General features: G+C 44.4%; 1 protein-coding gene across 1 annotated transcript in view; it reads left to right on the top strand.

Moving 5' to 3' along the window:
* Nucleotides 1–25473, top strand: part of HUNK (hormonally up-regulated Neu-associated kinase) — a 111736-nt gene that overhangs the window by 78102 nt on the left and 8161 nt on the right. The window contains exons 5-9 of the mRNA XM_037832600.1: nucleotides 1966–2093; nucleotides 9676–9811; nucleotides 15352–15514; nucleotides 19606–19689; nucleotides 22617–22664. Of these exons, the coding sequence (XP_037688528.1) occupies nucleotides 1966–2093; nucleotides 9676–9811; nucleotides 15352–15514; nucleotides 19606–19689; nucleotides 22617–22664 (559 nt within the window). The remainder of the gene's footprint in view (nucleotides 1–1965; nucleotides 2094–9675; nucleotides 9812–15351; nucleotides 15515–19605; nucleotides 19690–22616; nucleotides 22665–25473) is intronic.

Genomic DNA, 25473 nt, shown 5'->3' with positions numbered 1-25473 from the left:
TGTGCCTGAGGCCCCTTCCAATGCAGAAATTCATCACTTTTGTGTTTCTCTTGGCTTTCCAACTTACCACATCTCCAAGGATCCTCCAAAGCAAGGATGTCTAGCTCTACCTCAAATATACCCAAAGCGCAGCACTGCAAAGTGGGTTCTCAAACATGTCACCACCCCTAAAGCCCTCTCCCTGTCCCTCCCCACCTTCCTCAGTTCAATCACCATTACCACCATTCATCCAGCTCTCCAAGTTTGAAACTTGGCACTTCTTCTTCTCTCCCCTCTATTATTTATTTACCTTTCCCTTCCCATTGCCACACCTACCCTGCCGTTCACACTTTAAAAGCAACATACTGCATTTACTGCCAGAGTGCCCTGCTCTCGATTTAATCCACTCTAATCCACTTACGCCAGACGACGAACCCCTATATTATTTGACTATAGAACTTTTACTCACCTAACATCTAGTCATATCCTGGGGAACGTGTTCCACCAAACACATGCAAGGAAGTGCTGCACTAAATGGCTCTGGATATGCCTTGTTCATTCTTGCTTCCATTTCTTGATTTATGCCCTTTATCCTCCCCTTTCTCACCAAAGCCATAGAAGCTCACACATGCCCTGGGGAGCCTTGTGTCTTCATGTACTTATTCACAAGTCCTCTTTCTCCCCTAACTGAATCCATCTTGTGGGCAATAGCAGTGCAGTTGAGCATTTTCTTACTCTCTTTGCACTCACCACCACTGAAAAGCATGCATTGTGCTCATTTATATGTTTACCCATTTGTTATCAGGCTCCAGCTCCAAGATGGCACAAGCTTCTTTTCCGTGTCACCAGCACCGAGTTCCCAGCCCCTTTAACACTGCCTCGGGCAGAAAGCCGTCCGGCAAATACTTGTGAAATGAATGTTTATGTATCTGTCCCCCTAACTCGATTGTGAGTTGTGGAACAGGACTGGGTCATAGCTCACGTCTGAAATTTGAGAATGATTTGTAGCTGGAGCCCGAGGGCTCGGGTACCTGTCCCTGTCTGGAGCCCGTAATGAAGACGCCACAATGGAATTGGGCCTCAGAGGTCTTAATTTCAATCAGTCTCATTGGATTTGTTTTGATTGGAAATCCTCTTGCCTATTTTTAAAACATATTCCCTGGGGCGGTTCTGAACACTCGAGACCTCTTGGCAGGCGGGACACTTCATCCCCATCAGGAAATCTCATCAAAATGACATTAGGTTTGAACATTGAGAAAATAAAAATCCTCCAAGAAGATGCTGCTGTCTTCTGGGTTGCCTTTGGATGTGAGCGGTTAAGCTTTATCGGAAGATACTTCAGCCACATCTGAGATGCTTGGGCAGAGTCTCACAATAAACAATAAAATAAAACATAAGAGTGGAAAGGAGACCCCCCCCCCCAAGGAATTTCTCTAGTTACAAACCAAGGCAGAGTTCAAAGCGAGAGCCAAACACCGTTTTCTGGTAGGAAGATTTGTTTTAAAGCGATGAGTGGTAACCAGGCCTTCCAGCTGTAGTTGACCTGTGTTACTTGTGCTCCCACGTGTATTTTGGGGTCCGGCCTCCTCCAGTTTCTCCCTTATAAACGGTACTCGGAAAACCTCGTAATGGCAGGTGGTTCCTACTGTTTCCTGTAACCTGGTCTGGACTTCTTCCTGTTGATTTCATTCCACCCTCCCAAGAGAAAACTGGGAAATGGTTTCCCCTCCTTAGGAGGTAGCTCCTTCAACTCCCCTCTACCCCCATAGTCCATTGTCCAAGTCTTCACACTCAGTGCTTTTACACAAGCCTTTCTCTTTTGATGCTTTTATGCAGTGCTGAAGGTTCTAGAAAGAGGACCATGAAGAAGACATTGAGATGAGTACGAACGTGACAGTAACGAAGCTCCAACTAAGCCTTGTCCTCTTTGTCTTCCCCTTCCCCGGGGCCTTATTTGCGTCTGATCTTTCCTGTCTCTCTTTTCAGAGGTGTGAACATGTATGCCATGCTGACAGGGACCCTGCCTTTCACCGTGGAGCCTTTTAGCCTGAGGGCTTTGTACCAGAAGATGGTGGACAAGGAAATGAACCCCCTCCCCACCCAGCTCTCCACAGGTAATGCATCTGCTGCTCTGTGTGTGTGTTGAATGACTTTGGCTTTGACCAAGTTGGGTCTGTTTGCGAAGCGGTGTTTGTTTTGCCGCAGTGGTATTCTGACGGTGCCACAATTCTAAGTGTCTGCTTAATTTGTGCTGAATGTTTAATTAGGTTGATTGTAAATGTTTGGAAATGGATAGAGGTGATGGTAGCACGCATTGTGAATGTAATTCACAGCACTGACTCGTGTGTGTGATTGTGGTTGAAAGGGGAAGTTTAAGGTCGTGCCTGTCACTAGAAGGAAAGCTAGAGGATGAAACATGGGACTGTATAATACAGTGAACCCTGTGGTGGATGACAACTGTGTTATAGTACAAATACAGAAATGTTCTTCCATGAACAAGCACAAATCTATATCACTATTACAAGGTGTTAATAATAGGGTGGTATATGGGAAAAAAATACACCTAAAGCACACTATGGACCATAGTTAAAAGTAATACTATAATATTCTTCCATCAGTTGTAACAAAGGTACGACACCAATGCTAAGTGTCAATAATAGGGGTGTGTGAGGGGTATGGGATTTTTCTTAAAAACAAAAACAAGAAACTGAGTCTTGCTGGGTGGAATGTAGAATGGTGCAACTGTGATGGAAAACAGCCTGAGCGGTTCGTCAGAGTTAAACATAGAATTACCATATGACCTGGAAATTCCACTTCTAGGTATCTACCCAAAGGAATGGAAAACAGGCACTCAAACAGATGTTTTTGTTTGATAACAAAAGGTGGAAATAGCCTGTCCATCAAATGATGAATAGCTGAACAAAATGTGGTCTATACACACAGTGGAATATTACTGAGCCATATAAACGAATGTAGTTCTGATCCATGCTGCTACATGGATGAACCTTGAAAACATTATGCTAAATGGGAGGATCCAGACTCAAGAGGACAAATATTGTATGTTTCCACTTATACAAACTGTCTGGAATAAGCAAATTAATAGAGACAGAAAGCAGATTAGAGAATCCTACGGCCAAGGGGGAAGAGGGAAATAGGGAGGTATTGCTTAATGGGTACAGAGTATCTGGGATTGATGAAAAAGGTTTGCTAATGGATGGTGGTGATGATGGCACAGCAATATGATTGTAATTGCCACCACTGAATTACACACTTAAAAATGGTTACAGTGGCAAAATTTGTGTTTTATATGTTTTACCACAATAAAATTTAAAAATGAGTGAGGATGAGATGACAAAAGCAGAAAAGCTAAGTCACGAGAGGTAGTTTGCTTTCCCATCTCCAAGTCACCACACCATCTGGCCTGGGATTTCTTCCCCATTATAATTCTGAACCCTTAACTCAGTTCATCCCCCTTCTGCACACAGCCTCCCCCAAACACACAAACTAAAAAGAGCTCATATTCTCCATTTGAAAAATAATGGCAGGCTTCATTATTTAGAGCTCACCATGTCACAGTGTTGACTTTGAAAAGAGTGTTTATAATCACGTCTCCATTCTTGTCCTCTTTGGTCAATTCACTCTAAAGAAATATTGGTTTCATTCAAGTTTGGGTGGTGATTTATTTCAGTTTTTTATCCTTTTAAAAGCTTTTAAATATATATAGGTTTGGTTACTTGATTAAACTGAATCATCAGGTACATTTGAGAAGTACTCTCAAACTTGCTGGTTCACATTTCAGTAAACAGTTCGTGTTTCAGATTCAGCAAATTAGTACAATTCGTTCTTTTGTTTGGTTTAAAATCCACTTCAAGTTCTTGGTCACAGCTTGACTTTGGTGGTCATTTAATTGGTTCCTGAATAAACTCAGCTTCACTGAGATAAGGCATAAAAAAAAGGTAATTATTTAACTTTCACTTATTATGCACAGTGAAAACAGCATTTTTATTTTACTACTGTTATGTATTTTTCTCTTGCATTTATAGAACTTCCATAAAACTGTCTATGAAAATATGCTTGCCAAATGGAACCCAAGCTGAAATGCATCCTTTTATGTAATTATTTAATTTGGTCCGTGCTTTCACCTTTGGTAGGGAGGATAGAATTTCTGGAGGCTGAAAGAAAAGGAGGCATAATGTACTTAGGAAGATATGTTACATTTCTTGTCATTGTAGAAGAAATATTTGCACACTGAGAGTTCTAACCCTTGAGGTTAGAAAATGTGTAAAATGTTGAGCAAATTGTTATATTTAGGTTTTAGAGCTTTTGGAGCTGTTGATATGAGGACTGGTCATTCATTCATTTATTCACTTATTCCTTAAATACTTACTGTGCACCAACTCTGTGCCAGGCCTGTTCTAGGGGCCAGAGGACAGAGAACAAACAGGACATGGTTCCTCTCCTTATAGAGTTTACAGATCAATGTGGGGGGGGGGGCTAAAAAGAAACAGATAAGTACTTATGCGTGATGGTTGCTTGTGGTAAGTGTGCAAGTGCTTAGTCTAAAGAAAATGAAACAAAGCATGTAATGGAGAGTATAGAATTTTCCTTTTGCTTTTAACCCAGGAAGATTGTTAAAAAGCCTCTTATTTTGACATCATTGTAGATTGACTTGCAGTTGGAAGGAATAATAAAGAGACTTTATTACATAACAATATATAATTTTATATATATATATATATATATAATATAAAAAAGAGACTTCCCATATATCTTTCACCGAGTTTGCCCCCTGTTCTGGTTTGCTAATGCTGCCTTTTCGCAAAAATACCAGAAATGGATCAGCTTTTATAAAAGGGGTTTATTTGGTTACCAGATTACAGTCTTAAGGCCATAAATTGTCCAAGGTAATGCATCAGCAATCGGGTACCTTCACTGGAGGATGGCCATTGGTGTCTGGAAAACCTCTGTTAGCTCGGAAGGCACATGGCTGGTGTCCGTTTGCTTCCAGGGGGTATTTCAAAATGGCATTCTCCAAAATGTTGTTCTTGGGGCGTTTTGTCCTCTCTTAGCTGCAGCTCCTCTTCAAAATTTCACTCTCAGTTGCTCTCAGCTCTTGGTGTGTTCTTCCAAGTGTCCCTCTTGGCTGTAGCAAGCTCGCTCCTTCTGTCTGAGCTTATATAGGGCTCCAGTAAAATAATCAAGGCCCACACTGAATGGGCAGGGCCACGCCTCCATGGAAATGATCCAATTAGAGTTATCGCCTACAATTGGGTGGGTCACATCGCCATGGAAACACTCAAAGAATTAACAATCTAATCAACACCAATACATCTGCCCACACAAGATTGCATCAAAGATAATGGCATTTTGGGGGACATAATACATTCAAACTGGCACACCCCCAATGGTAATATCTTAAGTAACTGTAGTTCACTGTCTCAACCAGGAAATTGATATTAATACAATCCATTGTCTTTGTACAGTTTCACCAGTTTTACATCACTCGTGTGTGTGCGTATCCGTATCTTTGTAGTTTGTCACGTGTAGGTTTGTGTGACTGTCACCACAGTAAGGAAATTGAGGTCTAGGAGGTCTCACCAGCAAGTAACATGTCACTTAGACTCATAACTCCTTACTTTCTAAAACTCGTCACATGGCTTCACCCAACTTAAAGGGCTTGGGGAAGTTCAACCCTGTCACACATCTGGAAGGTGGAAAGCCAGAAGTATTTGGTGAACAGCCTCAGCGTGAGCTACAGCTGTGCGGTACAGCCCGCAGGGTCAAGCATCAAGTCATTTACCGTGGAGGAAGCCAAGCATCAGCGAGATTAAATAGCTTCACTGTTTCTGGACTTGTTTGCTTGACTCCTAAACCTGAGCTTTTGGTAGTACACCCTGCTCTCTCTCTCTCTCCTTTTTCTGATTTTATTAATTGGTATAAGATGGCCCCCCAGCTTTGGGGGTATTTATTGATGCATAAGAGCCTGTTGTCCTTATGTTTTGAGTTCTGTCAACTCAAATAGAAAATATGCTCATCTTACTGTCTCACTAACACACATCTTTATTACTTTGATTCCTCCATAATAGAATGAATTCATATTTGTGCTGAGCTCTCCACATCTATCATTTTCTAGTACTCTTTTTTTAGATTAATTTTGGAAGAATTTCTACAAAATTTCAGTTGAAAAAAATACAGTGTACTTGACCTTGTGAGCCCATGGCGTGTGCTCCAAAGCATTGCCCTGAGCCTTACTGTCCAATTTGAAAACTTGAGCTTTGGGGGCCCTTTCCATTCTCCTTTCTAGGCAGTTTCCCTTTCTGCCTGTTGGCGCTTGTATACCACAGGGTAGTGAATGTCTTTTATGGCTTATTCATGTTGTAGGCAGCTTGCCTTTTCATCACTACCCTTCCGTGTGAGCATTTATAATACATTCCAGTCTCTCTAAACAAAGACATTTTTGCGCCATGAATTCACTCAATGTGCAGCTGAAGATGAGGTGTTAGCTTTTGTGAGGGTTGAGCCAACACTAATTAAAATTCCCGGGAATGCTCAACCATCAAAAGATTCTTGCTGCTGCTTTAGCCCAGGAGGTGATGAGGAAGGAGCACGGGAGGTGATGAAGAAGGAGCACGGGGTGGGATTTGACTCTGCTTGCATCCAGCATGCGCTAATGCGAAAAGTTTGGTGTTTTTGGCTATTTCCTTTGGTCCAGCATCAGGGCTCCAAGCCAGCCCAGGCACTGGGGAGCTGGGGTTGCATGAAGGAGAGTGACTTTTGCCTCGGAGGGGTGCACGCCCCTGTTATGTTGAGGCCAGAAAGGGGACACCAGCCCCTAATGCTCATTCCCACTCTCCAGGCTGGATTGGGGCACGTGAGTGCTAGCTCAGAGGAGTGGACGGTGACAAGTGGCCATGCCTGACCCCACTTTGCAGGACGGTGGGGGGAGTATTTTAATCCCTTCCGCTCATGGGTCAGAGTGATTTACAAGACCCGAATGCAACCATCAAAGCCTTCTCAGGAGGTATTCAGAGTCCTTTTTGGATACTACTGCAATGTTTGTGATAGCCGAAGAAACAAACATTGTTAGTTGCGATGTGAACTAAAATTGCTTGCACTTGTCAGCAGTTTGTAAAGATGCAGAGTTCTTGATTTTGAAAGTAGAACGAAAACGCACATCCAGTTTTTTCTTAGCTGTTCCGGTTAGTCATACTCTGAGAGCCTGGTGGGAGCCTGGCTTGTGGTTCAGGTCCTATGAGGTAAGTGACAGATGTCTTGGAAACATCATTAACTAGCTGGCCCCCCAGTTCAATTTTTTAAGCTCACATCTCTTTTCTTTAACTCATGGATGTCCATGCGTAAGCGCTTAAGCATCTAGGAGGTGAAATTCCACCCGAATGACTCTCGTGATGTTGGGGGCTTCAGGGAAGGGAAATAGGGGTTCTAAAAAAGGAACCTCTTTTTTTTTTTTTGAGATCTGTTTGCTTTTCAGACCATTGAAGAACCCCAGCTGTAAAACTGAAGAATTAAATGCATCTCAGACCTCTGTGGCATGGATACATGTATCTTTATCCTCTTCATTCTTAAAGAAGAATGACCTTCCGGTACTCCCACTCCACCTTGGGGGGATTACCTGGAGGTGTAACTAGCCAATGTGGTTCTTCTTGGGCAGACTCCGGCATCAAAACTGACACCTCTGGGGCTCTTCTACCTTGCAGAAATGGGGTGGCATAATTCTTTAAAGAACAGTATCAAAATGACAGCTAAAGCCTGAAAGAAAGTGAGAATTTTTATGACCTTTCCTAGCAAGGTTAGATTATTTCAGAAAACTGAAAACTAGCTTTGGAGGAAAGGATAGAAAAGTTTGAGGAAAAGAGAATTTCTGGAGCTTATTATTTGGTATTGTATTAGTCAGGGTTCTGCAGAGAAACAGAACAGAAAAGATATATGTAAATATTAAGAGATTTATTATGGTAATTGGCTCTCACGGTGACCAGGGGGATTGGCAAGTCCAAATTCAGTTGGACAGGCCACAAAATGGGATCTTGATGGTGACCGTGAATTCCCCAGGAGAAGTGGGCTGGCTGAAGTAGAGACAGAAATTCTTCTTTCTGACTGCTGGAATCCTCTGTTCTGTCTGTAAGGCCTCCACCTGATTGAATGAGGAAACGGCTCTCCTTGCTAAGGGCAGTTTCCTTTGTTGATTGGAGATGTAATCAGCCATAGATGCAATCAACTGATTACTGATTTAAATCTGTCTACTAAATTCCTTCAAGTAACAGGCCAGTGCTTGCTTGACCAAGCAACTGGACACCATAAGCTAGCCAAGTCGACAGCTATGTTGGAAGTTGGACATCATGTACAAAGTTACCTTAAAAATATTTTTATATTGTAAAGACAATCTAGCAGGGCTCCAGCACATAAGGAATATAGGATGAAAAAATATCACTTATGATCCCACACTTCTGGCAAGACAGACCATTTCATTTTGACGCATTCCTGTCCTTCTTTGTGCGTATGTGTACATACATATTCTCGTGCTGACCCATTTTGAAGCCTTTGACCTTCACTTTCATTATCAACATCTTTTTCTGTGTGGTGTGTTTGTCTTCACTGTCATAATCTCAAAGGATGCAAAATATTCTACTTAGAGATGAGATAACTTCCCATCCCTAGTGCTAGGACAGACAGCCAGTACTCAGTAAACGTGTGTTTAACAAAAGGAGAACCAGGACGGAGAGGAAAAGGGGTCTGAGGGGCTTTATATTTTTTGTCAATTGTTTTTTATGCCCTTTCCTTACACGCCATGATCAGTGTAACTGATGTGATGACAGCAAACTTCAGTGGGCCGAAAAATAAGGACGAATGTCATTGGCATACACCCCACCCAAGCAGCCCCTTCATTTTGAGGACGACACGAAAGGAGAGGGCCCATCAGGCAGACCGGGGTTTACAGTGCAGCCCTTGCCCAAAGTTTGTGCACAAACTAGAGTTTTAAAACTTGAGTCACTATTACAGAGTTCAGTTAATACCTTAACAAAAACCTGCCGCTCACTGGTGGGGTGTTGGCCCAACGTGGCCACCTAAGTGGGCCTGGGTGCTGCATTAGCAGTTCAGAGTTTGGGGAGGAAGTGAGCTGGCCACGGGGAATGGCTTTAAAAGAAAGGACCAGAACACAGGACTTCTCAGAGCCTTTGAGACTCTGCTTGTCACGTGGCGAGGGCCAAGTCAGAGGGTCTAACTCAGAGGGCCTTTTACCAAACTTCCGGTTTCTTTCTGAGTGCTCTGAAACCTACCTTGAGAGGCACGTCTTCGGTTTATTTTCTTCCATTCCTCAAGCCTGTAAACAACACTGTCTCTTTGGCTCACCTATATCCAACAAGGAAAGACCAGAGGTTGTGTTGGGAAGTGCAGGGCACAGGGAGGTCTGAGCTGGCTCTGGCTTTACCACGTACCAGGTGTTTACCTTAAACGAGTATCTTTGGACTTTTGGCATCTCTGATTAAAATAGAGAGAAAGCAATGGGAGGTGTGGCTGAACCCAGGTGCTGTTCGTCATTGAAGCAAAGCACTGTCCAAAGTCCTGGAGAATAGGAGACCCCGGCCATGGGGGTGCAGGCAGTAGCCCCCTGCTGCGGCCTCAGTGGTGTTTGTGTTCGGCTTGTCACGTAGATGTGTTCTTTGCCAAATGTCTTCACAGGAGCCATCCACTTTCTGCGCTCCCTGCTGGAACCAGACCCCGTGAAGAGGCCAAACATTCAGCAAGCCCTGGCAAACCGCTGGCTTAACGAGAACTACACGGGCAAGGTGCCATGTAACGTCACCTACCCCAACAGGTAACGGTGGCACACAGGGTGGGAGCTCCTCCAGCAAGGTGGGGCCTGCTCTCTGAGCCCGGGATGGTTCTGGACAGGAGGCTGTATGTGATCCAGGCGAGAGCTACGCTTTCTTTCTGCCCCTAGCCCCTCCCACCTGCACATCCCCAACCAGCCCAGCTCGGTCCACAAGAGGACACAGTGACAGGGCTGTGCGGTGTGGTTGTGCAGTGTACCCTACTTGTGTCGTCTGGTGGAAGGGAAGTGAAGGCTGAAATCGCCACACGCTCTCCCCGCCAAGCCTTGCTCCTCCTGAGGAGTCATGTCTTCCCGCAGGGCACCTCCTTCTAATTCACACAAAGGCACCATGCAAACAGCTGTGTGTGTGTGTGTGGGTGTGTGTGTATTTGTGAGTGTGTGTGTCTGAGTAGGAGTGTGCATCTCTGTGGGTGTGTGTAAATGAATGTGTGTTTTGTGTGTCTCTTTGTGTTTATGCTTGTGTCTCAGTTGTGGGTGTGTGTTTATGTCTGTGTGTCTGTATTTGTGTGTGTGTGTCTCTTGAGTGTCTCTGAGTGTGTTAATGTCTGTGTGCTTGTGTGTGTCTCTGTGTATATGTGTGTTTATGTCTTTGTGTCTGTATTTGTGTGTGTGTGTATCTCAAGTGTCTGTGAGTGTGTTAATGTCTGTGTGCTTGTGTGTGTCTCTGCATGTGTGTGTATATATGTTTGTTTGGCAGGTGAATGTGTGTGCTTGTGTGTCTCTGTGTATAGGTATATGTGTATGTGTGTGCAGATGAATGCTTGTGTGTCTGTGTATATGTATGTGTGTTTTGTGTTTGTGTGTCTCTGTGTATATGTGTATGTGTATGTGTGGGCAGATGAATGTGTGTGCTTGTGTGTCTGTGTATATGCATGTGTGAGTGTGCATTTGTGTCTGTGTTTTGTGCGTGTGTGTCTGTGGGTGTGTGATTCGCCATGAGCCTTCCTGCCGGCACCAGGCAGCGTGCAGTGGAATTGCCCCTCTGCCCTTTCCAACCACCCCTTGGGCTCTGCTTCTCCTGCTTCTCTGTTCCTGGTGTTGCTATCAGGCCACAGTCGCCCGCCTCGGAGTGTTGGGCGGAGGGGAGAAGAGAGAACAGGCAGCAGAGGCAACAGAAGGCGTCATGGGCTCCGGCCTGTGTTTCCCTGCAGACTCCCTGGGAAGACTTCACCTTTTCATTTTCCATAAGGACTCTCTGGAAGCCTGACAGACGAGAACGCACCACATGAAGGCACTTACGAGCACACACTGATTTTAAAAGAGAGAGAAAGAAATGGGAGGTGCGGCTGAACCCAGGTGCTATTCGTCATTGAAGCAAAGCGCTGTCAAAGACCTGGAGAATAGGAGACCCCGGCCATGGCTGGGGCGGTGGTAGCTCCCCGCTGCAGCCTCGGTGGCACTTCTGTTCAGCTTGTCACATAGATGTGCTCTCGGGGGTGTGGGTGACCCCACTTCTCCATGCTGAGATACTGACTACAGGTTTGGAAAAACAAAGCACAGGAAAACATTCTTTGGAATTTTTTTCTACTCATCAGATGTTTTGTTAACTAACCTGAGTTAGGGAACAAAGCCCTCGGCTTGCTTACTTTAGCGCAAACGTGAAGACGGTATAGGGCAGATAGCCTTCCAGGATTGAGAAGGGTGGCCTGCCTGTTTGGATGAGAACCACTGATAAGTGGGAGAAAATGGGGAACTGGAAGGGAGGTGGAAGTGGTGTCCTGTGGGGTTGTTATTTTCCAAATGCTTGCAGAGGTCTGGAAATATCAGCTCAATGCTGAGTCCTCCAGCAAGATGGGCAGGCAGGGCTCTGTCTTGGGGAACAAGTCCAGGAGGAACTTAGAGGGGCTTTGGTGGACATTCCCAAAGTCTTCATCCACACTGGCCCAAATGTCCCCTTGCTGTAGATGAAGTGGCTCCATTCAGTTGCCATCTAGAATTTGGCTCATGGGAGGTAATTCAGACGAAGTCTAGATTACCCAGATTACCAAAGGAAGCTGGAAATGGATTCTGTTTTCCAGCACTAGTTTGCTTTGGGCTGGTCTCAGAAACAGATACCAGAAATGTTACTGTAACGCGAGCTGGACAGCAAAGCTGAAGAGTCACGCTTCATTAGGGACGCTCATAGCGGAGAGCTGCACGCAGGTATGCTTTCTGTTAAAGGAGGAGGCATTAGTGCAGCCAAATGAATCATTAAGCTAATATAATCACTGCCTAAATGAGCATCATCAGTCCACACAAGGCGGCAGCTGTTGGAGGATGTGGAGCTGGGCATAGAAATACAATGCAACCCCTCCGTGTTGCCTGGAGCTTCATTCACAAAGAATCATGACATGGCATCTCATTTTGTAGCTTTTCTACAGGAGTATACGGACTTTCTTAAATTAAAACTTGAATCCAGGCACTCTGTACTGGCTTTGCCAGATTGGCAATTTTTGCATTGAGCCTTGGTCAGAAGCCTAACGACTGCACATGCAACTAGTTAGGTGGATTGTAAACATGGTTAAGATCTTGTGTGTTAAAGAAAACAGCAGCTTAATGTCTTGTTTAGGGAAGGCCCATTAATTAGTTTATCCCAGAGGCAAATCAATGTCTGTTGTTTTTGTATTTTTTAAATTTTAAATGTTCAGTTTTTAAGTAATGAAACCAGAGTTATGAACTGACAGGGAAAGCACATGCTATTTGCAGTCTTTATTTTGAAAAATGTTTATCTTTAAGGCAAAAAAAGAAGTATTCTTGATAATTATTTTTCTGGATTTACCAGCAGACAGATAAAAGGAATAAGAACATGTGATCAGAGAAAGGCATATTTATTTTTATTTTTAATTTTTTGGTTTCCCAACATAACTAGCCCCAGATCTAATTATTTTAGATGGTGTCAATGTTTTCCTTGGGGGAAACTAAAGAAAATAGAGGTCTCATGTTTTATGTCACTCTTCTGTAAAGCTTTCTCCTGTTAAGTTTGGACCTCCAAGTTGATTTCCAAAAAGCAATAGGAAAATGTCATTGAAAGTAAATTTTTGCAGTAAATGTTCATTCCAGTCAGCTGACAGATGTTTGCCATGTGCCCAGCTCACCTCTTTTTTCTGGTGGGGAGGAAGAGGGCATCATTGGTAACGCTCGACAGGCCCAGGTGGTATAAAAATGACCTTAATGCGAAGTTACTTAGTTAAAATTATACTTAGTTGTTGGGGATTAAATTGTGTCCCCCACAAAGGCATGTTCAGGTCCCAACCCCTGGTCTTGTGGGTGTGACCCCATTTGTAAATAGGACCTTTGGAGATGTTTTTAGTTAGGGTGAAGCCCAAACTGAGTGAGGGTGGGCTTTCACCCAGTATGGCTGAAGTCCTTCTGAGCAAAGGGACGCAGAAAGAGAAGCCATGGGGAGCAGCCAAAAGCTGGAAGTCAGCAGGACCTGGAAGAAAAAGAAGATGCCTCCGTGTGCATTGCCATGGGTGAAAAAGCCAAGGACCAAGGATCACCAGCAGCCAGCCCCAGAGTGCCACAGTCTTTGGGGAGAAAGCATTGCTTTGCTGGTGCTTCAATTCTGGACTTCTCTTAGCCTCAAAACCATGAGCCAATAATTCCCATTGTTTAAGCCAACCCATTGTACGGTGTTTGTTTTACAGCCAGGAAACTAAAACACTAGTGTTCTGGAATATTTCGCCATTCTATATGTCATCCAAACATGCAAAAATTATACAAATTCAATAACTCACCACTGTTTAAAATATTACTCTCAGTCAAAACAGCCAGCTGACCATCTACATTTTGACAGAGCTCTCTTTTTTGAGGGGTAGAAGTGGGGTCTCTGCTCCTGCTCACCTCCCTTCTCTCACCTCCGCCCCCTCGCTCTGAGCTCTGGCCCCCTACACCCTGAGAACCTTCCCTTCTGGGGCCACCTGCTCTTGGCAGATGGAGGGACTGCCTCAGAGTGTGGCCACTGTCTGGCCAAGGACAGGGCCACCCCCACCCCGGAGATAGCTGGTATCTTCAATCTTCAATAACTGGATTTTTTTGTTTTTGTTTTGCAAACATGTTATTAATATTTTTTTCTCTCACTACTTATTCCTACTCCCCTTCTCCCCCACTCTTGACAATTTGTAACTCAGATAACGGACAAGGGGTGAAAAAGGCCGATCTCACTGGGCATATTTTCCTTGGGGAGGTTGAGCTGACCACACCGTCAGTCCAGTCTGGGGGAGGTTGAGCTGACCACACCGAGGGGTGGTGCCAGATGGTCAGGAGACCCAGTTCTGTTCTCGATGTCCCTGATAACTAGCTGCGTGAACTTTGCAAGGTCATTTCATCGCCTCTACAATTATTGGGCTGCACTGGGCAGTGTGTCAGGGCCTGGTGGTTCTGAGGTTCCAATGAAAGATGTCTTCAGACTTTGGCAGGGACTCCAGTAATCTCCAACCAGACTTGATTGCCCGCTGCTCACAGACTGCCTTATTTGAATGTTCTGTCTGATGATGCACCCCTGCCCCCAACAGCCACACTCCCGATACCCCTTACCATGCCATCCAATGTGTCTATTTATTTGAGAAGCAGTGGTTATAGAGGGTTAGCATCAAGACTTGGAGCCAAGCTGCCTGGATTTGACTTCTGATGCTCCTGCCTCTATGACCCTGGGCAAGTTACTCAACTGCTAGGGGCCTCAGTTTCTTCACCTGTAAAATGGGGATATTAACATTACCTACTTGTAGGACTGTTGTGAAGACAAAATGAGTTTATATTCTCTCCTCCCCACTGGGACGTAAGCACCACAAGGCAGTCACCTGTCGAGTGAATGAATAGATCGATAAATGAATGCCTGGCATTTCTTTGGCATTTTACCCCAAGAGTTGATCTTCCCAGTACTCCTGCAGAAGCTCTGACCTGGCTTCCTTTTAGAGCACCCCAGTCTACAACTGACCCTCTCTCCCAGGCACCCCATTTGTGAACTTCTGAGCTCACACCATCCACTTGCAGATAGCCTGGACTAGCTCCTGCACACCCTCGTTTCCCAGCCCAAGGACCAGGTCAAATGTGGGCACCACCCATGGCCAACAAATACATTTGAGGAAAAGAAATCTGAGGAAAATTGAATATAATCTGGATACTAGACAATATTAAGTGATCACTAAAAATTTGGGCGTGCAATTATGATACTATGGTTCAGTAAGAAATGCCCTTAGTTTTTAAACAGGTTTAAGAGTGAATGTTTCATGATGTCTGAAATTGAAAATTTTAGAAAAAAATAATTAGATGAAGCAAGTGTGGCAAAGTGTCAATTGCCAAATCCAGGTGCTGGTTATACATACATCATACCGTCCCCTCTACTTTTCTGTGCGTGTGAAATTTTCCATCATAAAAAGTCAAAGGAATGAACGAATGAGTGTGTGAATGAACCTGGGGTCCACCAGGGGCTCGTGGGGGCTGACGCCTTGCTGCCACTTTTTCTGAGCCCCACCCCTGGCGAGGTCCCGCACCCCTCGGTGAAGGTGAGAAGTGACCGGTTGGTTGTCTGTCCTTCCGTGCAGGATCCACCTGGAAGACCTGAGCCCGAGCGTGGTGCTGCACATGACCGAGAAGCTGGGCTACCGCAACAGCGATGTGATCAACACCGTGCTTTCCAACCGCGCCTGCCACATCCTCGCCATCTACTTCCTCCTCAACAAGAAGCTCGAGCGCTACCTGTCAGGGGTGAGCAGGGGGCCCTGGCAGTGGCTTTCTTCCCTCTCTGGAAAAACAGAGCCATCACGCCCCAGGCGTCTCCTCTCAGCTGCTGACACTTGATCCCAAGCTGTTAACTGAACCCAGCGTGAGACTGTTTCCTGGATGTGGAACAAAATAGTAGCACAACCTGCTTCTCAGGTGGCACCTTTTTTCACAGGTGTTTTTTGTTTTTGTTTTTTTTGTTTTTTTTTCTTTCCAAATGTTCTCCCACGGAGTTAAGCCCTGGGTGGAACTGTGAAGGGTTTGGGACTCTTTTCCCTTTAGCTTCTGAGTTGCTCTTTTTGTTCTGCTACCTCTGAGCTCCTTGGGTTCCCCGCTTTGGAGGCACTGGGGGCTTCCATGATCATAAAAGTTGGGGAGGCTGAGCCTCTTGCACCTGTGTCCCCAAAGCCAGGTGTACACAAAAACCAACGCTTACATTTTCTTCTCATCCAGAAAATCAGACTGAAATTAGGCTTCACTAGATTGACTTGAGAGTCAAAAAGTCCTGTGTCCCATACGAGGTGCGGTTGGGAGTTCTGTGGCCTGGGAAGGGACAGTGGTGCCCTCTCTGTTGGTCACTTTCACTTTTCCATAGATGGCTGATACGGGCTTGGGTAAGGGGATTTACATACCTCAGGGTGATGGGTTGAATTGTGTCCCCAAAAAGCTATGCTGTGGTCCCAACCTCTGATTCTGCTGTGAATGTGGCCTTATTTGGAAATAGGGTCATTGAGATGGAATTCGTTAAGCTCAATTGAGGTCACACTGGAGGAGGGTGGGGTTAACCCTGTGTGACTGAGACACAGAGAGAAGACGGCCAGGTGATGACCGAAGCACAGATTGAAGTGCTGCAGCTGCAAGCCACGGAGCGCCAAGGAGAGCCGGCCGCCTTCCGAAGCGAGGGAGAAGCAAGGGGGGCTTCCCCACTACAGGATGACACCCTGAGTTGGGGTGTCTGCTTCCAGGACTGTGAGATGATAAATTTCTGATGCTTGAAGCCACCTGGTTTTTGGTATGTGGTTACGGTAGTCCCAGAAAACCAACACACTCGGTAATCAGTAGTTTTGACTAAATCATCTCTTTCCAAATGGACAATGGCATAAAAAGAATTGTGCAAGGAAAACTGGATAAAAGCCAATACTGATTTGGCAGGTACCGCCTGCTTTTCCTACTCACAAAGGTGGGCTCTGACCGGATCTAACAGGAGGTCTGCCAAGAAATTCAGAATTGTCAGGAACCTGGCTGAAATTTGAGAATAGATCCCACTGTCCTTGGAGCTGGAGCTGGCTTCAATCTGAGTGTACTGTACTGTGAAATCTGATGGAAGGAAGTCGTCATTATTAGGAAGACATTCAGAGGCCAGAGCATGATGACAAGCTATTCTCGAGCTTTTTTTGGTGCTACTTAAAGTCATGTGAGAGTCAGCCCAATACTTCATAATGAGGTTTCTATTTTAGAACAGAAGATGAAAATCCACCTGCGATTGGAGAAGTGGTGTTTTTCCTGCCAGGATAGAACTGACCAAAATAATACAGAAATGCAGAAATGTGCAGAAATCAGAGTATGTTCCTGGTTAGTAAATAGAATTTGGAGACGTTTAGAAAGCATTGCTGAATATATGAAGATCCTTCATGGGAAGTTCATTAAACAGCTGCATGCAAGCACAGATGTTTCAGCTGATTTAGCTTAGGGTATTTACTAGATTTTGCTTCAACAGGAAATATCCACAGAACTGTTGTTTTGGTGCACCACCAGAGGAAAGATGTACTGGAAAGAACAATGTTTTATGGGGGGAAATGATGGGGTGGAATCTATGATGGGGATAAATACACAGCTTTGAGGTAAGATTACAGAGAGTGCCTCAGAAGAGAAGTCCAAGCCAGATAAATGGGACCTTAAGCACATAGGATATTATTTATAAGACTTTTTAATATCGTAGGGAGTGATTAAGAAAATCCTCTTGTACCACACAGAGATTCTTTGATTTCTAATGATGAAGATCCTAAAAGACACGGTGGACTTGATGCTATGTATTTCTCTTTTATAAGACCACACATCCCAAATTTCTTTCTTACCCTTTTTAATTCATGTTTTATTTAATGTTTTACAATATACTTAATATATTAAGTGGTACATGATTATAATTTATAAATAAATAAATAAATACTCATGTCCATGCTTGCAGCTTTTTCACTTATAAAGGCACAAGGTCACATCATTTAGAAGCCATAGTGTTAGAAGGCAAAAATGAAGAAAATTTAAGTAGTTCTCTAGTAAAAAGGGAGGAAAGAGGGATAACTCACTGATTTTCTTTTTCAAGTGATGAATTCCTTTGAAAAATCAGTTTTTTCTCCAGCTCAGTAGCCTTGACTCTTGAAGGTGCACTTGATGATTGTGTAACTATGTAGCTTACAAGGGGTGACAGTGTGATTGTGAAAACCTTGTGGATCACACTCCCTTTATCCAGTGTATGGATGGATGTGTAGAAAAACGGGGACAAAAACTAAATGAAAAACAGGGTGGGAGGTGGGGGATGATTTGGGTGTTTCTTTAAACTTTTATTTTTTATTCCTATTTTTATTCTTTCTGGTGTAAGGAAAATGTTCAAAAATAGATTGAGGTGATGAATGCACAACTATATGATGGTGCTGTGAACAGTTGATTGTACACTGTGGATGACTATGGTATGTGAATTTATCCCAATGAAACTGAATTTTTAAAAAATTAGTTTTTAAAAAGTATTTTCATGAAGGTACTATATTACGAATTTCATTAGTTCACCTTTTTAAAGAATGACTTTGCTACTTTCCTAAATAAAGCTACCAGATTCAAACATTACTCTTTTGGCAGAACTAGGTAGGATGGAGGGGCCTTAGTTTCATTGGGCTCCCTCCACGTTTACAGATACAGACTTGGCTCACTCACGCTCTTCATATGGATTTACGGAGCTCATTCCAAGCAAGAGATACTGGGCTCGAAGCTCTTAGGCTGTGTCTTGATTTGTCTGCGTGTTTTTCCGTCTCCTACATTTCTGCTCTTTTGCTTTGCACAGCATCAGGGTTGCAGTATTGCAAAGCTGAGCCTGGCTCTGTCTCCAGAGAACATTCTCTTGAAACTCAGCTGGTGTCCGTTCTCTTGGGAGAAGGTTTTTCTTTTATTGTGTCTGTTTCACCTTTAACCCTTAAATCACAGGACACACCTTGTCTGAGAAGCAGCATGGAAGAGAGTGACTGTTTCTAACTAGAGTTAATTAATCCTTACAGACAATCGCCTCTGGTCTACTCAGTAATTTCCATATGTGGCTAATTTAATTGCACTGTCTGCACTGTCCCACTTATTAATCTTATCAACCAATTAATAATAGCCCATGTATAATTTTGGAACCCAGACTGGTGAACTAAAAAAGGAAAATGTCCTACTTTAATGGTTCATTTCGCCCCTTTCCTCTTGATTCTTGTTTCTCCTTTTTAAAACCAAAAGGCAAGGATTTTCAGTTGGAAAGGCTGGAAGGTGAATATTTGTTGTTCAATACATTAATTAATGAGACATTTAATTTCCCCTCTTTCCAGACAGGATTGCACCTGAATCATCTTTTTCTTTGTTATATTATGATGTGCTATTTTTTTTTTTTTTTTTTTGCTAGGCTAGAGATAATTTTAAATAAACAAACAAGATCTGTATCCTATTCAATAGTTCAGTAAAAAGCTATTCTTCTCAGCTCACCTGTTTGGGTTCTGCTGCCTCATTGTAGCAGAGTCCTCACTGCACACATGAAAGAACCGAGTCCTCAAGGGAGCAGGGACCTGCTGAGGGTCACTTGGCCCTTTCCTGGCAGAGCCAGTGGCAAAGGAGTTTGACTGACCCGAGACCCAGGCTCCCCTCGCTGCATCCTGCCGACGGGCCGCCCTGGGGCGTGTCTTTGCATTGCCACTAACTGGCTTGCCGACCGTTTTTGGTACTCTCACCCAAGCCTACAAGTTTCTAGTGCAAAAACTAATGACTGCATAGTGGACATTTCTATTTCCCAAGAGTTAAGTGATGTTTTTTCTCTTTTCTTTTCTTTTCTCCCCTGGCAGAAATCCGATATCCAGGACAGCATCTGCTATAAGACCCAACTCTACCAGATAGAGAAGTGCAGACCCCCTAAGGAGCTCTATGAGGTGAGTGACAGCTGAAGCAAAATCCAGGATCTCTTAGGAAAAGTGGGTTTCCATTTTGGGGAGAGTGTGGAAAGGAGACTGATTATCATGGGACACAGAAATGACAAAGGACAGATACTCACTACTTAACTGAGCCCTGGAGAAATAGGTGACAGCAGGGCTACATCTCTGTCTCCAAATGATGGTTTTCAGCTGTGGCCAACGTTGAATCACCAGGAGCATGTAAACAACTGGATGCCCAGGCTTCCTCCCATACCAATTATGTCAAATCTCAAGGGGCAAGACTCAGATGTCAGTATTTTTTTTTTTAACTTTATTTATCAAAAAAAAAAAAAAAAAAAATTCAAACAAAACAAAGGAATAAGAAAAACAAATAACCTAAAATAACTACTTTGCTTCCAACATGTTCCTACCATATCCCAAGAAAATTAACAAACCATAGTCATTCCTGGGCATTCCCGTAACATTGAGATTATCCTTAATATTTTATCTGCTCTTTTTAGAGTATTGTTCCCCCTTCACTAGTTGCTGTTTATCTCTAGATCCCCTACATTCTACAAATATAAAACATTTATTTTACATTTTTCACAGAGTTCACATTAGCTCTCTTTGTGCCTGGCTTATTTCGTTCAGCATTGTGTCTTCAAGGTTCATCCATGTTGTCATATGTTTCACAACCTCATTCCGTTTACTGCCGTGTAGTATTCCATCGTGTTTATATGCCACATTTAGTTTATCCACTCATCTGTTGAAGGACAGTTGGATTGTTTCCATCTCTTGGCAATTGTGAATAACGCCCCTATGAACATTGGTGTGCAGATATAGCTGTTCATGTCACTGCTTTCAGTGGGAGGCCCAGGCTGATCAGAGTAAGGGGTGTGCCTGCAGCAGAGCACAAAAGCCCCAGTGCTGTCACCAGATCACCATCACCCACCCCGGCAAGGAGAGACCATCCTACAGTCACCTGCGCTGAGGGTGGTGGCCTGGCTGGGACCTGGTGGGGTACAGAATCCACCGTTAGGCTCCCCCCACCTTGGTTTGCATCTGACTCTCTAGGGCCTCAAATAATAATGCAAACCTCAATGCACTGAGTGCACCTGTGTGTGTGGGTCCTAAGTGTCCTCCAAGGCCCCCTTCCTGGCACCCACATCCTCGGCTGCCCTCAAGCTTGGCCCTCTGCAGTCCTGGGTCTGAAGGTGCCAGAGCTGTGCCTGGGAAAGGGGCCTCTTTTTTCATCCAGAATATTTTCCTCTGCTTATGATTTCGCTTGGCCTGAAAACACATGGTGAGCGTTTTAAACATTTGTTGAAATATTTAATGGTTAGGGCTTAAACAGGAACACTAATGGGAAAACAACATTTCAATTTTCTATGATCGTTTGTTTTCTCTAAACTGCAGCAATACTTCTGCTAATTAAATTACAGGCTATTACTAGATAATCCAACTTGTCTCCATTGGAACATAGAAAGTAGAGTAGGGCCAGTTAGAAAGAGTGTTAAGAAGGCCTGAAGGAGACCAGGTTTTATGAGCACAGTATACTCGGAGCCTCTGTGTCTTGGTTCCAGTTGTCATCGGCTGGCTCAGGAGGAGAAGCTGCCGAGCTGCGGGGAGGGAGAAGGGGATGGTGGTTGGGGGGCTTCAGATTGGCCGCAAGCAGCCTGGGCAGTGGCCCAGGGTCTGTGTCCCCCAGGGAGGTCCCAAGGCTGGGTCCGGAGCACTGAGTTCAAGCATTGTCCTCTTTGTTCTTCTCGATTCCAGTTGTTTTTTTTTCCCTAGGAGACAAAGGAGCTGAATTAAGTTGTAAAAACTTACCGCTTGGGATTACGGTGCTGTAATTTTATGACTTTACCATTTTCTCGACCTCTTTTTCCTGTGAAAGGCAGAGAGGGCATCTCTGGCTCATCTAAGAATGTCTGTGGCGAGGGGTTCCTCTACCTAGAAAAGAGGCCCTTGAGAAACGTGGGGTCTAGATGGGATTGTCATTTTTATTTTAAAACTGGCTTAATCATTTACCGTACCCTAAATTTGTACTCTTTGCAGACTTGTGCACATATATTCCGCTTTCAGAATAGTTTTGCAAATTGTACACAAAGTAAGGTGGAAGCTTTTTAATAAAGAAATTGCATTTATAAATGATCTGTATTAGATTATAATAAATCTCCAGTTATAGACATTAACTACCCATGTTGTATAATACGTTCTATTTTAGTTGCTAATAAAGGGCTACACAATCCAAACACAAAACAAAACAAAACAAAAAAAAACTGGCTTATTAAAGCCATAGAGCCAGAAGTCATTTTCTTTGAAGTCTTTAAAAAATTAATATTAATTTGTAGGAAAATGTAAAATAGACCTAGGAGGTATTCTCTGCAGTCACAAAGTTAATACTGCTGATTTGGAAGAAAAGTTGTGCAGGGGATGGCAGGGATTATACATTTAAAGGTAAGACCATGAAATATTCACTTGGTGTCTCATTTCAGAATCTCTGCAACTTTAAATAAAGTTCAAGATCAGGTTAAAACACTGTCAGAAATCAGAATGGCAGTCACCTCTGGAGACAAGGTGGCTGGGAGGGGACACGGGGCCTCCCTGGGGCTGGCTGTGTTCTGTTCTTGCTCCGGCTGTCGGTTCCATGTGTGTGTGCTGGCTGTGGAGACACCCCTAGCTGCCAGCTCCTCCTGAGTCCATTCTTCTGTCACGTGTCTGAAATGTCAATAAGAAGTTTACTTAGGGATGTATTCAGTGCATGAGTTAGGACTTCTGCCACCTGCTTCCATGAGTATTTAGGAGTTTGGTTCTTGTCTGTAAATATTGAAATGGATAATTGTCCTCATCTAGAGCTGCAGGGGAAGTTGAAGTGGATAGGATTTAGGGAGTAAATAGCAGGTGCAGCTTCTTGAATTGTTGAAAGATGTTGCTTTTCGCAGGCTTCCCTGGAAACCTGGACAAGAGACCTTGAATTCCATGCTGTGCAGGTAAGAACTGAGGGAGCTAGGATCTGTGTTAAAGTTCTCCAGAGAAAAAGAACCAGCACACACACTCTCACACACACACACACACACACACACACACACTAACAGATTTATTTTGAGGAACTGGCTCACGTAATCGTGGGAGCTGGCAAGTCCAAATTCTGTAGTGTCATTTGGCAGTCTAGAATAAGAATTGAAGTCTTGAACCAGAATTTCTTCTTTCTGGAACCTTCAGTTATTTGCTCTTGAGGCCTCCAATTGATTGGATGAGACCCCTCACACACAGTACAGAAGGGAACCTCCTTTACTTAAAGTCAGCTGATAGTAGACGCCAATTCTGCCTATGAAACACCTTCCCAGCAACATCTAGGCCAGTGTTTGACCAAACAACCAGACCCCATAACCTAGCCAAGCTGCCCCATAAAATTAGCCATCACATGATCCGAAAAAGTTGGATCCCAGGCCCCAGGCTCTGCCAGCCTGCCTTCCTTCCTTAACCTGAACTAAAATATACAGAATCCTAGTGTGAACAGGTGTGCCAGGCATCACAATCCCCTCTGACCAGATTGGGGCTTCCTGGTTTTAATGGACTGCTTTTTTTGTCTTGTTATAACTATACTACCCGGCAATACATTTGTGTTTCCATTTGCATGAGAAAGGAGGTTTGCAACACTCCAGAGTTTCCTGGCTTGGTGGCCTTATTTATGAACTAAGCAGCTTTCTCTCAACTCACTCATGATCTTTCTGAGGCAAAATCCGGCTTCTGTGGCTTTGCCTTTGTGATGGGCAGCAAAGAAGCAAAGCCAACCATCAACTATACCTGGGTGTATGTGTCATCCCAGCTGTCTGCATTTGGGTGCCTGGCTCCCCCCTGCAGCTCCCCTAGCCAGGTGAGGCTCACTCACCACCAAGGGGACATCAAGCTCCAGGATGTCCACGCCGGGCTGTACTTGGCCCAGTTTCTCAAAGAAAACATCTTCCGCTTGCCTCAAGCCCCTAGGGCTCCTCTGCTGAGGAAATCACCCTTAGCTGGTTCTTCGGTGCATGAAGAGAAAGGCAGATTTCTGTGATGGGAAGGTACAGCAGCATCTGTCCTTGTTAAGTTGACGCAGTTAGTGGTCAGAGGCCAAAGAAGCAGGTGAGATACAGGCTCATTTTATACCCCCCCAGAGCTGGGAAGGACCCAGCTTTCACTGACAGAGGAGGAAACACCAACCTGGGAGTGAAGTGACTTGCCCAAGGTCACTGAGCAAGTTTCGGAAAGAGCCGAGAAGGGATTCCAAATTTCCAGACTGCCAAGTCACAAATGTGGCTGGTCTCTCTGGTGAAGCACCCACTAAAAAAAAACGAGGAAGAAAGGGAGGAGGCCTGTGGGTCTTTAGACCCCAGGAGCCCGGAATCATTGGCACAGCTGGAAGAGTCCGAGGCCTCATCCTTGGGGACCTGCATCCACCTGAAGATGAGATTCCTCTCCCCACTGGCTGCTGGAGCCTGCAGACACCCCCTCAAGAACCCCAGTGGATCCTCACCCATGGGCGTCTTCCTCTCTGCAGTCAAACAGAATACAACATTAAAAGAGTCTTGGGTTGATGATCCTTGATGGGCCCACATTTTCAGCATGCCCAACATTTGGTGTGGGGCTTGCATCCGCCCTTCATGTGGTCCCCCTCTCTGAATTTCAGCCCTCCTCTCAGAAAGTGGAGATTTTGGAGAGGAGGAAGTGGTTTTACATGATGCCCTCTGAATGTCTGAGTTTGATTATTAACCTTCCTAAGGGAAACTCTGCCATTTCCTCTGTTGCAAGGAAGGCGAACATGCCAGGGTGCTGCATTTGTGAAATGAGGGCGTGCAGGACTGCATCCTGAGGGTGCAAAGAGGACGTGCCCAGAAACCCAAGGGCTTATATTCCATCTGCAGCCCCCACCAGCCGCCCACGTGGTGGTGGGGAGCCCTGCGGGAGAGAATCAGAGGGAAGCCAGCCACTCCCGGGTGGAGAAGGGAGGATGTGGGTAGAAGGGGGAATGTAATTAGTCCCTCTGAAGATCTTTTTCTGTTATATAAGGCAATTTAGCATCCTGCTCCTTAGGAAATTTCTTTTGGAGAAAATAGGCCATGCAAATTAAAAGGTATAATTGGATGATTGGTTGCTTTTTGTAACGTGTGCTGAGAGGGCAGCAAGATGGGCTGGCTGCAAACAAGCATGCTTTGTGGGGGCTGTTGATGACCCTTCTTAGGTGGTCTGACCCAGGGAGGGTCCCTCGGTGGTGAATTCTTGGCATCACCGTAGATACTGGTTTCTGTGAAATTGGTGAGTCTTGTGGGTGGAGATGGATATTCTTGGGATTTTGGAAGAAATGCCAGGTGCAGGAAACTGGGATTAGGTTCATCAAGGGAGGCCGTAGCAGAGTATCCTGGAATTTTCAGGGACCCTTTTTTCTGCTCCCAAAGCAGGCTTTCTGCTTATTGTTAAATACCCATTTGTCAGTTGCAGTAGTGATTTCCAGAACCAAGCTTGGTCTCTTTCCACAGAAATCTCTCATTCCTTGTATACCCCTTGGTGTTAATTCTGTCTGGGGAGTGATGCGGGCCCCCGGAAATCTTGCATCTTAATCCTTTAGCTTTGAGAGCCCAAAGGAGAGATGGAAAAGAAGGTGTGAACCCATAAAGCTGCAGCCAGTCCAAAGGAAGCTTTGCTCATCATTTAAGAAACAATCCTAAAAAGCGAGGAAGTGTAATTTTGCCTTTTCTTCCAAATATTGCTTTCAAATGTATGATAAAAGTTCATTTGAATTTTTTTTCCTTCCTGTTTAAG

Source organism: Choloepus didactylus, chromosome 1, assembly GCF_015220235.1.
Source record: "Choloepus didactylus isolate mChoDid1 chromosome 1, mChoDid1.pri, whole genome shotgun sequence".
NCBI classification, from domain to species: domain Eukaryota; kingdom Metazoa; phylum Chordata; class Mammalia; order Pilosa; family Megalonychidae; genus Choloepus; species Choloepus didactylus.
The sequence above is the reverse complement of the archived record's forward strand: the minus strand, read 5'-3'. Positions and strand labels throughout refer to the sequence as shown.